The sequence below is a fragment of the Oreochromis niloticus genome, linkage group LG1 (genome assembly GCF_001858045.2).
Source record: "Oreochromis niloticus isolate F11D_XX linkage group LG1, O_niloticus_UMD_NMBU, whole genome shotgun sequence".
In the NCBI taxonomy this organism is placed as follows: domain Eukaryota; kingdom Metazoa; phylum Chordata; class Actinopteri; order Cichliformes; family Cichlidae; genus Oreochromis; species Oreochromis niloticus.
This window is the reverse complement of record NC_031965.2, coordinates 1,038,016-1,049,354: the sequence shown is the minus strand read 5'-3', so window position 1 is coordinate 1,049,354 and position 11,339 is coordinate 1,038,016. Positions and strand designations below refer to the sequence as shown.

Below are 11,339 nucleotides of genomic sequence, written 5' to 3'. Positions count from 1 at the left end.
AGTATGTACGGGTAAGTGTAACTGTCCTTTACATTTACAATACAGTATTGGTGAAATCCAGTAGCAGCTGAATATGTACCATATCAATACCACATGGATCCATTCTGAGAGCTGCACAGGTACCTGTGTGCTGGGGTGAGGGTTCTGTATGTGTAGTACAGTAATATGGTCTCTTTTTTTTACAGAGAATCTTGGCCATGGATGGAGCTGCACAGCCTCATGAATTCATTTTCATTGATGAAGCTGGATTCGACCTGTGCAAAACAAGACGACGGGGTCGTAATGTAATTGGCCAAAGGGCAATTGTGCACGTCCCAGGGCAGCCCGGGGGAAATATCACATTGTGTGCCGCCATAAGCCTTCAAGGGCTTCTGCATCATCATGCAAAACTAGGTCCATACAATAGCCAACATATACTCACATTTCTAGATGCTCTCCATAATATAGTTGTACAGAACAGCCCAGATCAGCCCAGGTTTGTGGTGATATGGGATAATGTCAGTTTCCATCGGGCTGCTCTGGTCCAGGCCTGGTTCTCCAACCACAATCAACTTGAAGTGGTATACTTGCCCCGACATCCCTCATCTATAGCATCACACATGCAAAGTTACAGTTTCTGCCCATTGCTTGAACACATTTTGCAAAACTTCGCTCATTGTGCCAAAACTCTAAACACAAGTAAACATGACACAACACTGGGAAATATACCATTCACATCTGTGCCAAATTGAAACTCTACTCTCAAAACCTAAACTCTGCTATCAAAACCCAACATTCCTTTGTCAAAATGTAACTCTGTTGACAAAGTGACACATACTTGCATCATATGCAAACACTTTCAGATCAGGGGGAACACACTAGTCTACTTTATATAAAACACTGCAGTCTTTGATTGTCATTGTTTATTCAGGAGGCATATTTGCAGGAGACACATTTTCAAACAACCAAAAAAGCAAATAGGCCTACTCAGTATTATACATTGCAGCACCATGAAGTCAGATAAAGCAAAAAACAAAACATAATACAGTAATAGAAAAAAAACACTATACTGTAAACACAAAAAATCATGACAATTGTGCATACGTGGGCTCATGGATCCCGCCGTCTGTTGGGGTCTGGCCACAGGACCTCATTGTCATCGCAAGCAATGTCTTCTCCCGCTAGGCACCGGGGAAAATATCCCCTTGCATGTCGAAACCATCCATGGATTGCGGTCACCTGAATGTCGCTGCAGGCCTGTGCCATTGCCTGCAGAAGAGGCATGCGGGCATGTGGTTGGCGGTCATATACACGCCATCTCCAAGCCGAAAAAATTCCTCTATAGGGTTTAAAAATGGTGAGTAAGGGGGCAAGTATACAACTTCAAGTTGATTGTGGTTGGAGAACCAGGCCTGGACCAGAGCAGCCCGATGGAAACTGACATTATCACCACAAACCTGGGCTGATCTGGGCTGTTTTGTACAACTATATTATCGAGAGCACCTAGAAATGTGAGTATATGTTGGCTATTGTATGGTCCTAGTTTTGCATGATGATGCAGAAGCCCTCGAAGGCTTATGGTGGCACACAATGTGATATTTCCCCCGCGCTGCCCTGGGACGTGCACAATTGCCCTTTGGCCAATTACATTACGACCCCGTCGTCTTGTTTTGCACAGGTCGAATCCAGCTTCATCAATGAAAATGAATTCATGAGGCTGTGCAGCTCCATCCATGGCCAAGATTCTCTGTAAAAAAAAGAGACCATATTACTGTACTACACATACAGAACCCTCACCCCATCACACAGGTACCTGTGCAGCTCTCAGAATGGATCCATGTGGTATTGATATGGTACATATTCAGCTGCTACTGGATTTCACCAATACTGTATTGTAAATGTAAAGGACAGTTACACTTACCCGTACATATTCAGCTCGACGTCCTTTGACCCTGTCACTGTTCCTCTCAAATGGGACTCTGTAGAGCTGCTTCATGGTGATGCTGTGTTTTCCCAAGATGCGTCTGATGGTGGTGATGCTCACATGGGTTATGTTGTTGAGCACTTGCCTGTCTGCAAGTATTGTCTTTCGTAGCTGGTGGAGACGGATGGCATTGTCTGCCCTCACTAGGTCCACAACGGCAAGTTCCTGCTGTTGTGTGAACAGGCATTGGCGTCCTCCCCCAGAAGGTCTTTGAGTCATTCTAGAGACGTACAACCACATATTGTCATCGGTTTGCTTATTTTTCTTACAGTACTTTACTGTATATACTGTATCATCCACTGTACAACACTGTACTTCAATATAAGTAATCATGGTATGTTTCACAAGAACTACCACTGTGGCTGCAAAAGGAGCATTAGCACCCTGCAATATCCTGTACACTTGATATGGTCATGTGATATACTGTAGAACAGTGCTGTAAGAACCATCTGAGTAGAAGGTAGAGAGGTGACGACATACCTGTTTTCTAGTCGGAATGTTCTTATTACAGATGCCACTGTGAAGCGGCTTAGATGTGGGTGGACTCTCTGCCCAGCTTCCCTCATGGTCAGGCCATGGTTGATGACATGGTCCACCAAAGTTGCTCTTATATCATCAGAAATATGGGTCCATGCATGGCGGCGGCGTCGTCGTGGTCCTCCTCCTCCTCCTGCTCTCCCTCCATCCATGCTTGCAAAGTCCTTGAAATGGCTAAACTGAGGGCTTTTTGTAGTTGGCTGATTGCTGTTCAGTTTTGCAAGTAAGTGCCTTCAGGTGTGTATTTGAGTGGTTGCAATTACCCGATGTGTTTTGTGTTTTGGATACATGTGTTTTCCAAATGGCACCCTGAAATTTCATTTTTGAACGAAGCGTCTTATGTATGAAATAGAGTGTAGTATGCAGGACCATGTGTGTTGCATGAAGGAGTAAGTGTGTTGCATAATTGCAACTAGAGTGCAAAGCAGCGCTTTTGTTTAAGGTATGGGTACATGTGTTTGAGGTATGGTAACAAAAGCTTCAAGTTGTGTTACTTTAGTCTAAGCATGGGTTTATAGTGTTCAAGCAACGGGCAAAAACTGTAATTTTGTTCATTCAGTCAGCCTTGTGCCACTCTAGGAGGTCACCACCCAAATATGCCAGGTAGAGTCAACAAACAGGTCTTTCACCTTTTTGATGTCAAAGTGAGCTCAGTGTTTCTGTGGTAAATAACACAGAGCTGACTCATGGGAATAATAACATTATGGTGAATTTGTATTTACCCAACAGGGTGGGTTGCATGTGGTGAGTGCTGCCTTGTCTCTGAATAAAGTTCTTTTAACAGTATCCAGCAACAGAAACATCGCCACCCTCGAGATGAATCATCTGTGCTCTAAACATGTTTTGCACTTCTATATTAGCAAAAAATAAAATAGTAAAATGTTTGTAATTATTACTTTTAGCAAGCTGTTACTATGACTGCAGCCAATAAGAAATACTGACTTGCTTGTCGGAGTTCAAATTATGAACTGTAATAGCAGATCTGACATCATTTCATTCAGCACCAAACAGCTTCATGCAAAACCATCGATCTTTCCAGTGGACTGCTTCTCACATACATGGTGTTTTCTATTCTTCTTGAGCACTCAAAGGTGAGATCAAACTGGCGAGTCGCGGGCGAACAGACTGCTGGGAGAAAAGTGCACCACCCAGCAGAGACTCTAAGCTGAAATGAATCGGATGCATATGCATTGCCTCGAAAAAGGTTTTTTGGTTTTTTGGGGTTTTTTTTGCGTATTTGTCACATTTACATGTTTCAGATCACAAGAACAGTTTTAACGTGAGACAAAAGTAACCTGGGTAAATACAAAATGCAGCTTTTAAATGATCATTTCATTTATTAAGGGAAAGCCATGTGTGAAAAAGTAATTTCCTCTTAAACCTAATAACTGGCTGTGTCACCCTTGGCACCAAGACCTGCAGTCACGCATTTGTGATGACTGGCAGTGAGTCTTTGGAATTTCTGGAAGATTTTTTGAGCATGTCCATATTTTTTTTTTCTTTTGGCAAATGTGAGATGAGTCTTTGAGGTCTTTGGTGGAGGTCTTAGTTATGGTTAATCACAATTAATTCATGATTAAAGTTTTGCACATATAGCTAATGTTGGTTCTGAGAAATCTTGAAATGTGCATACATCCCATAGTTCTGTTCTACATCGCTACAAATCTGCTACATTTACTAAAAGACTTCCTCCTCCTTCTCATTTCAAACCTCATCCACTCTTTACTTGCAGTTTATCCATCTACTGGGGAAACTATGGTGGCGTAAGTGAAACTGAAAAACGTGTGATGTAGACTGTCTACAGCCCAAGCTATATATATGAATGACCACTAGATGGTGGGCTGCTGCTGCTGCCAGTTGAAAAATGGATCCAAAACTACAGCTGTGATCCTTTTTCTTTTTTTTACCATGAGGAATCCAACAAAACGTCCCACCTTAGTTTAACCTGGGGGATTACCTGTAGAAGACTCGTGTACTTTGTGTGGGCATCATGAATGAGACTTCTTTACCTATGATTATTAAATGTTATTATTAGTGTAGATTATTTATTTGTGTAGATTAGTTCTTTTTAAAATTCAGGTTAGTCTGAAAAATAAATTATTCATTGTGTTCATACTTTTGTGCAGATGGTGCATACAGCTTTAGAGGGAGTGGTTTGGAAATGTTTGCCTGTGTGCTTTTATGCAATATTATTTAGTTTTTTTCTTTCACTTTCTTAAAAAACAAAGCAAAAACCCTTAAAAATGCCTCATCTCATGGCCTTTATTATTAAAAACATGAAGTAAAGGACACTCCTCTGGAAATGCCCCCCAAAATTATCCAGATAAGCACAAAATGTAATGGATTCTCGTCATACCGTCCACCCCTCTTTGATCAGCAGTTTTTGCATAGTTTTTCTGACAAACAGGAGTGAATTTATACAGCTAACACAGAAATATAAGTGTGACAATAACTAAAAAAAATGCTTATAAATATAATTATTGGACATTATTTTCCAATGTAATGGTCCAAGAGAGAGAGAGGGGAGGAGCCTTGTTTCCGGTCCGGAACCAAAGAACGGTTTCAGTTTCCAGGTGGGACAATAGAAGACGCGGACTTTGGTTGATGTTTTCTTTTGCTGGTTAACGATGGCTTTCCCAGAGTTTCATGCGGAATACATATAGTGTTATAATAAACTATCTGTTCGAGATAGCGACCGCTCACTGTGTATGTACACATTTATTTTAATTCTAGAAATAACTTCTAAAATCGTTTGTGGTTCACGGACTTTTGCTAGTTAGTTCGCTAACCAGCGCTACACGGGCTAAAAAGTTGGTGGCTGTAAAACATCGACACCAATAGTTACTGTTGACTTTGACAACAACGTGTCCACGGTCCGCTGTATGAGACTGCACTGCTTACACTGAGCCGAACGCTTTGCAGCTAAGCTAGCAGCGCAGCTGTTGCGATCACAGTTGGCCAGAAATGCGTGTTCCCTGCGTTAGTCCTGCTCGACCTCCTAAGACCCGAACTCTTTCATGGCATGTATTTTTAATTTCTCTTTGCTATTTGGGCTGATTGAAAACAAAGAATGATCTTTTTACCTGATGTAGTTTCTGAGAAAAATGATATCCACATATGAGGACATTCGCTTTAAATTTCGATAGAACACTAAGTTACATTTAAATAATGATGTCCAAAACTCTTTATTTGGTGTCACCATTTTTCCTGAGTACAAAAACAAAAAGAGAAACAACAATTGTGCCTTTTTGAGCAATATGGCTCATTTTAAATGCTGTTGCAGTTCCAGGGAGAAGTATGTCTGTAACAATGTAAAAATATAGTAAAAGATTTCTGAACATCGCACGAAACATTTCTCCAAAAGTGCTACTTCAAACGTGGGAACATGTTTACGCCAATGTGTGTAAAATGTAGTATTGTGGTCTAGACAGCCCAAAATGTGATGTCCACATATGTGGACACCACGTCCTAGGAGGTTAAAGCAGTATCCTTTCAGATAATCAGAGGTGAGAGTCAAATATACAACGTTAGAAGTAAATACTACAAACAGTGCAACAATTTTCAAGATGAAAAAAAAAAGTCCAAAGTTTTGATGGTGCATCTTTAAACGAGTCAGTCCACCTCTGTTGAAATGTCCCTCTGCGGTTGTAGCTATATTTGAGCATTAGATGGTTCTAATGATATTTTGTTTCTGCAAATAGAAATAAAACTGAAGTGTAATTCACAAATAGAGCATCAACCAGTTTTGAACTTTTTTTAATGCCCCCTCCTTTTACCCAGACCTAACAGTATTAGTATATAATATTGAGATATAGTAAAATTGCATTATAAATATAAAAGATTTTTTAATAGTAGGATAAAAATCCTTTGCAGAATCCATGGACCTTGCCCAGTGATGTGTTTCATCCCTTGAGATCCTCTCCTGGACTTTTGCTGCACCTGCCTTCAGATACAGCTTGTTGTCTTACAGACCTTTCGGTATAGCTGAGCTTTACGGGGCATTTTGTATCTTTAAGGATTGTTCATTTGGTAGCTATAATACCTACATTGTTAATGCTATAGTTTTGACGACCCCTGGAATTACAGTCAGAAGGCTGCATTTCAACTACAGCAGCATTTCAAGTAAAAAAGAAATCTTGAAAGTCACTGGAAACTTTTAAGTATTCTACAAAAATTCAAGAGGGATCCAAATAAGCGTTCAAAAGTAGAGTTCAAATGAAGTCCAATAAAGAATGAATTGTAGTGTAGTGTCGTGTTGTTGTTTAAAAGCTATTGTAAACAGTGGTGGAAGTGAGCTGGAATGAAAGTGGTTCATGGGATGCTTAGAACTTCTGCAACTCGGTGCCAAATATGTGCAGCACAGCGTTGCAAGTTTACAACGTTATCCTTGGTTTTACTCGTGCCTGTAACCTGCTTCATATTTTTCTCTACAGCTCGATGGCCTGTCTCGGTCCTCCCGTCCCATCTGCTCTTGCTTCATTTCTCTACTCATCGCTTCCCCGTGGCTTTGCTGTAGGCCCTTCACATCTCCATGAGGGCAGGCTGGGGCTTTGGTGGGTCGGACGCTCACTGGAGGCTGGATCCCTGCTGGGGAGAGACGGGGACATTGAGTGGGCCTCAGAGTATCACGCTGAGCCGGAAATTCACAGTGAAGACGGCAAACTCGCCACAAACTTTGAGACCGAAAGAGATCAGACAACGAGAACAGAGGAAGAACAGGTAATGCTCAGTGCTCACAGTATGCAGACAGAGTGGGCTATAGTCACTATTAATACTGACTGTGCTTGATTTTGAAGGAGAAGTGTATATTTTTCATTTGGGCCTATTTTATAAATATTTCCAGATCTAAAGATCTGCACTGGCTGTCAATAAGCACACTTTCATGTCCTTACTTTCATCCACTCAGTGCACTCTATTGATTTCAGTTTGCGTCACCATGCAGTAGCAGCAGCTCTTGTGCAAAGCTAACATATAATGCAGGGAGATAATAGCAAATAGGCTGCTGTTTGGAGAGATTGTTAAAGTTGTTTGGAGTCTGATCTTGCTACTATAAGGTATTAGTGTTTGGAGAAAATCACAGACTGTATGTAAAAGATGGACATAATGAAGTGACCCTACCCGTTGTAGATTTCTCCGTACTTTGAAGCTTCAGCCTGAGTGTCTCAGCCACAGCCATGTTGGTTTTTGTTTTGGATACAGCGTCCGTGAGCATATTTGGATGAGAGGGGGAACTGCTCTGATATCAGCGAGCTGCATCTATAAACTGTATGTGTGTGACTCACACATTCAGTAAAAGGACTAGATGTTACAATCCCTGACAATGCATTGCTTTAAATGGAGAAAATCTCGAGGGATGGCTGTTATGAGGAAAAGCAGCCCAGAAACTTTACCAGCAGCACACATTGTTGTGTGCCTCAACTTTCGGTGCCCGATCCGGCGGGAGGTCTGGGAAGCCGGACGCTCTACCTCCCCACTGCCTCCCAGAAAAGGGAAGAAGAGCAGAATATTTTCTTTCCTATTCTTTCATTCCTCCTTTTAGTTTCACTACTATGAGGTTAACTGCACAGTTAGGACTGGGCGATACATTGAGTTTTTAAATATATCGATATATTTTTATACGAGATACGAGATGTGACAATATCATTTATATCGATATAGTCTATGTTACGTTATAATTATATTTGTGGAGCTGCAAGTTTGCCTCTCTTTCGTCCCCAAAAGTTGAATCTGTTCATCTGGACGTAGCGTTTTGTGGGAGAAACGTTTCGTCACTCATCCAAGTGACTTCTTCAGTCTCAGCTGACTGCAGGTTTCCCCAAACCTTATAAACAGTACATTTGCATAATGACTGAAACCAGCCCACTGAAGGAACAATGGGCTGTGAGGTCAGTTCCTTAATCATAATTATGCAAATTCTCATGACCATTGATCAACAATCACTGATCAAAACCCACTGATCAAAGAACACTGATCAATGGCCATGAGTACCATTCACAGAGTTGGGGAATGGCTGCAATCACAGCATTGTAAGATGGTGACAGATGTACCCTTAGGCCCCCTCCTCGATTCAGAGATGGTCTTTCCCTTTTCACATAAATGGCCTCCTTGACTCCGCCCTCAAACCAGCGTTCCTCCCTGTCCAGGATGTGTACATCCTCATCGTTGAAAGAGTGTCCACTGGCCTGTAGGTGTAAATAGACTGCAGAGTCCTGGCCTGACGAGGTTGCTCTGCTGTGTTGTGCCATCTGCTTTGCCAGAGGTTGTTTGGTTTCCCCGATGTATAAATCCTGGCAATCCTCCTGGCACTTAACAGCGTACACTATGTTACTCTGTTTGTGTCGGTGGACCCGATCCTTGGGGTGGACCACTTTTTGGCGCAGCGTGTTTTGGGGTTTAAAAGCCACAGAGACCCGGTGTTTAGAAAAAATGCGTCTCAACTGTTCCGATACTCCTGACACATATGGGATCACTACAGGTTTTCGCCTGGGCAGCGGTTGTCCTTCTCTCCTGGATCGGCTGGAGCTTTCTTTAGGTGCCTTCCCAGCTTTGACAAAAGTCCAGCTGGGATAACCACATTTACTCAGGGCCTTCTTGATGTGCTGTTCTTCTGCCTCCCTGGCCGCTGTGTCAGTGGGGATGGTGTTCGCTCTGTGTTGTAGCGTCCTGATGACACCCAGTTTGTGCTCCAGTGGATGATGAGAGTCAAACCTTAGATACTGATCCGTATGCGTAGGTTTACGGTACACGTCAGCTTTTAGATGTCCCCCATTACTGATGGAAATCTCACAGTCTAAGAAGGCTAACCTGCCACTTTTCATATCCTCCCTGGTGAATTTGATGTGTCGGTCCACCGAGTTAATGTGATCCGTGAAATGTAGTACGTCCTGAGATTTGATTTTCACCCAGGTGTCATCCACATATCTGAACCAATGGCTTGGTGGTGTTCCAGGGTAGGATAGCACCTTCTTTTCCACTTCTTCCATGTACAAATTGGCCACGATGGGTGAAACTGGGGAGTGATACGTACTATGCTTCAACGTAATATTACCGTACTGTGTGTGTATAAGGACCATAAATGGCTCCTGTTCAGAGACATGGTTACGAAGCGGATTTCAAACTCCAGGCTGTCAGTCACGCAGTAGAAGTTGGGAACAGAGCAGCTGTGAAATCTGTCTATGTTATTATGCTCAGCGTCTGTTAGTTTACATTTTGACTGCACAATTGTGAGCTCTTTGTTATGCACAAAAACAACATTGTTTTATTTTATTTATGGAACATTATTATTAAATGCTGATAATTTATTTCTGAGTAATTTTTTCAAGTACATCTGCGCTGTATGTTAATAAAAGTGCCTGTGTGACATCTGGGACACAGTGTGACTAAGAACTCTCTTTTTGTTCTTACTTTATGGCTTTAAGAAAATATCGAGATATATATCGTATATCGCCATCCAGCTAAAGAATATCGAGATATGAATTTTGGGCCATGTCGCCCAGCCCTATGCACAGTCCCCAGGAGGCCCTGAGACAGCTGTATCAGTCAACCAGCAAAACTTCTAATGTTATGTTTTACCCTTTTGACGCCCCTTGTTGAGGCAGGCCCACCACGAGTCGATCAATCCTTGGCATGTGTCTCGCGGTTAGTGATGTCAGCCCTTTTTAACCATAGCCAGTGACTGGTCCTCTCAGCAGTGTTAGCTAATTCTCTTATAGCCTGCCGTTGAGCCTGTCCTCTGATCCCAATCTCTCTAAGCAGTTTTGCTGTTGTACGGGCAACAAAGCCCCTGCACCCCACTTCCACCGGGCGCACCTCTGTCCTCTGCCACAGCTGCCAAGTTGGCATACCGCAGCTTGTTACGCTCAAACGCCTCCTCAATTCAATTCAATTCAATTCAATTCAATTTATATAGCGCCAAATCACAACAGAAGTCGCCTCAAGGCGCTTCATATTGTACAGTAGATAGCACAATAATAAATACAGAGAAAAACCCAACAATCATATGACCCCCTATGAGCAAGCACTTTGGCGACAGTGGGAAGGAAAAACTCCCTTTTAACAGGAAGAAACCTCCGGCAGAACCAGGCTCAGGGAGGGGCGGGGCCATCTGCTGCGACCGGTTGGGGTGAAAGAAGGAAAACAGGATGAAAGACATGCTGTGGAAGAGAGACCGAGATTAATAACAGATATGATTCGATGCAGAGAGGTCTATTAACACATAGTGAGTGAGAAAGGTGACTGGAAAGGAAAAACTCAATGCATCATGGGAATCCCCGACAGCCTACGTCTATTGCAGCATAACTAAGGGAGGATTCAGGGTCACCTGGTCCAGCCCTAACTATATGCTTTAGCAAAAAGGAAAGTTTGAAGCCTAATCTTGAAAGTAGAGATAGTGTCTGTCTCCCGAATCCAAACTGGAAGCTGGTTCCACAGAAGAGGGGCCTGAAAACTGAAGGCTCTGCCTCCCATTCTACTTTTAAATACTCTAGGAACAACAAGTAGGCCTGCAGTGTGAGAGCGAAGTGCTCTAATAGGGTGATATGGTACTACAAGGTCATTAAGATAAGATGGGGCTGATTATTTAAGACCTTGTATGTGAGGAGCAGGATTTTGAATTCAATTCTGGATTTAACAGGAAGCCAATGAAGGGAAGCCAAAACAGGAGAAATCTGCTCTCTCTTTCTAGTCCCTGTCAGGACTCTTGCTGCAGCATTTTGGATTAGCTGAAGGCTTTTCAGGGAGTTTTTAGGACATCCTGATAATAAAGAATTACAGTAGTCCAGCCTGGAAGTAATAAATGCATGAACTAGTTTTTCAGCGTCACTCTGAGACAGGATATTTC

At 42.4% G+C, this 11,339-nt stretch overlaps 3 protein-coding genes across 3 annotated transcripts in view; 2 read left to right on the top strand and 1 right to left on the bottom strand.

Moving 5' to 3' along the window:
• LOC112847367 (uncharacterized) overlaps window positions 1–731 on the top strand; it is a 1,457-nt gene extending 726 nt beyond the window's left edge. The window contains exons 2-3 of the mRNA XM_025908962.1: window positions 1–11; window positions 186–731. The exon at window positions 1–11 is cut by the window's left edge and continues 272 nt beyond it. Of these exons, the coding sequence (XP_025764747.1) occupies window positions 1–11; window positions 186–731 (557 nt within the window). The remainder of the gene's footprint in view (window positions 12–185) is intronic.
• Window positions 732–1,089: 358 nt separating this feature from the next.
• LOC109202034 (uncharacterized) lies at window positions 1,090–2,652 on the bottom strand. The gene is made up of 4 exons (XM_025908958.1): window positions 2,444–2,652; window positions 1,901–2,183; window positions 1,430–1,726; window positions 1,090–1,248 (listed from the first exon to the last, which is right to left on the bottom strand). Exons 1-4 carry the CDS (start codon window positions 2,650–2,652, stop codon window positions 1,090–1,092), a joined length of 948 nt encoding a protein of 315 aa, XP_025764743.1.
• Window positions 2,653–5,028: 2,376 nt separating this feature from the next.
• znf408 (zinc finger protein 408) overlaps window positions 5,029–11,339 on the top strand; it is a 44,151-nt gene continuing 37,840 nt past the window's right edge. Inside the window, exons 1-2 of the mRNA XM_019363023.2 lie at window positions 5,029–5,073; window positions 6,934–7,219. Coding sequence (XP_019218568.1) covers window positions 6,938–7,219 — 282 coding nt within the window. The 5' untranslated portion in view covers window positions 5,029–5,073; window positions 6,934–6,937. The remainder of the gene's footprint in view (window positions 5,074–6,933; window positions 7,220–11,339) is intronic.

Coding starts and splice junctions, on each gene's coding strand:
- LOC109202034 (XM_025908958.1), bottom strand. CDS start 2,652: ATGGATGGAGGGAGAGCAGGAGGAGGAGGAGGACCACGACGACGCCGC. Junction 1,727..1,900: donor GTCGAGCTGAATATGTACGG/GTAAGTGTAACT, acceptor TTTTTTTTACAG/AGAATCTTGGCCATGGATGG. Junction 1,249..1,429: donor CAGATCAGCCCAGGTTTGTG/GTGATAATGTCA, acceptor CCTCTTCTGCAG/GCAATGGCACAGGCCTGCAG.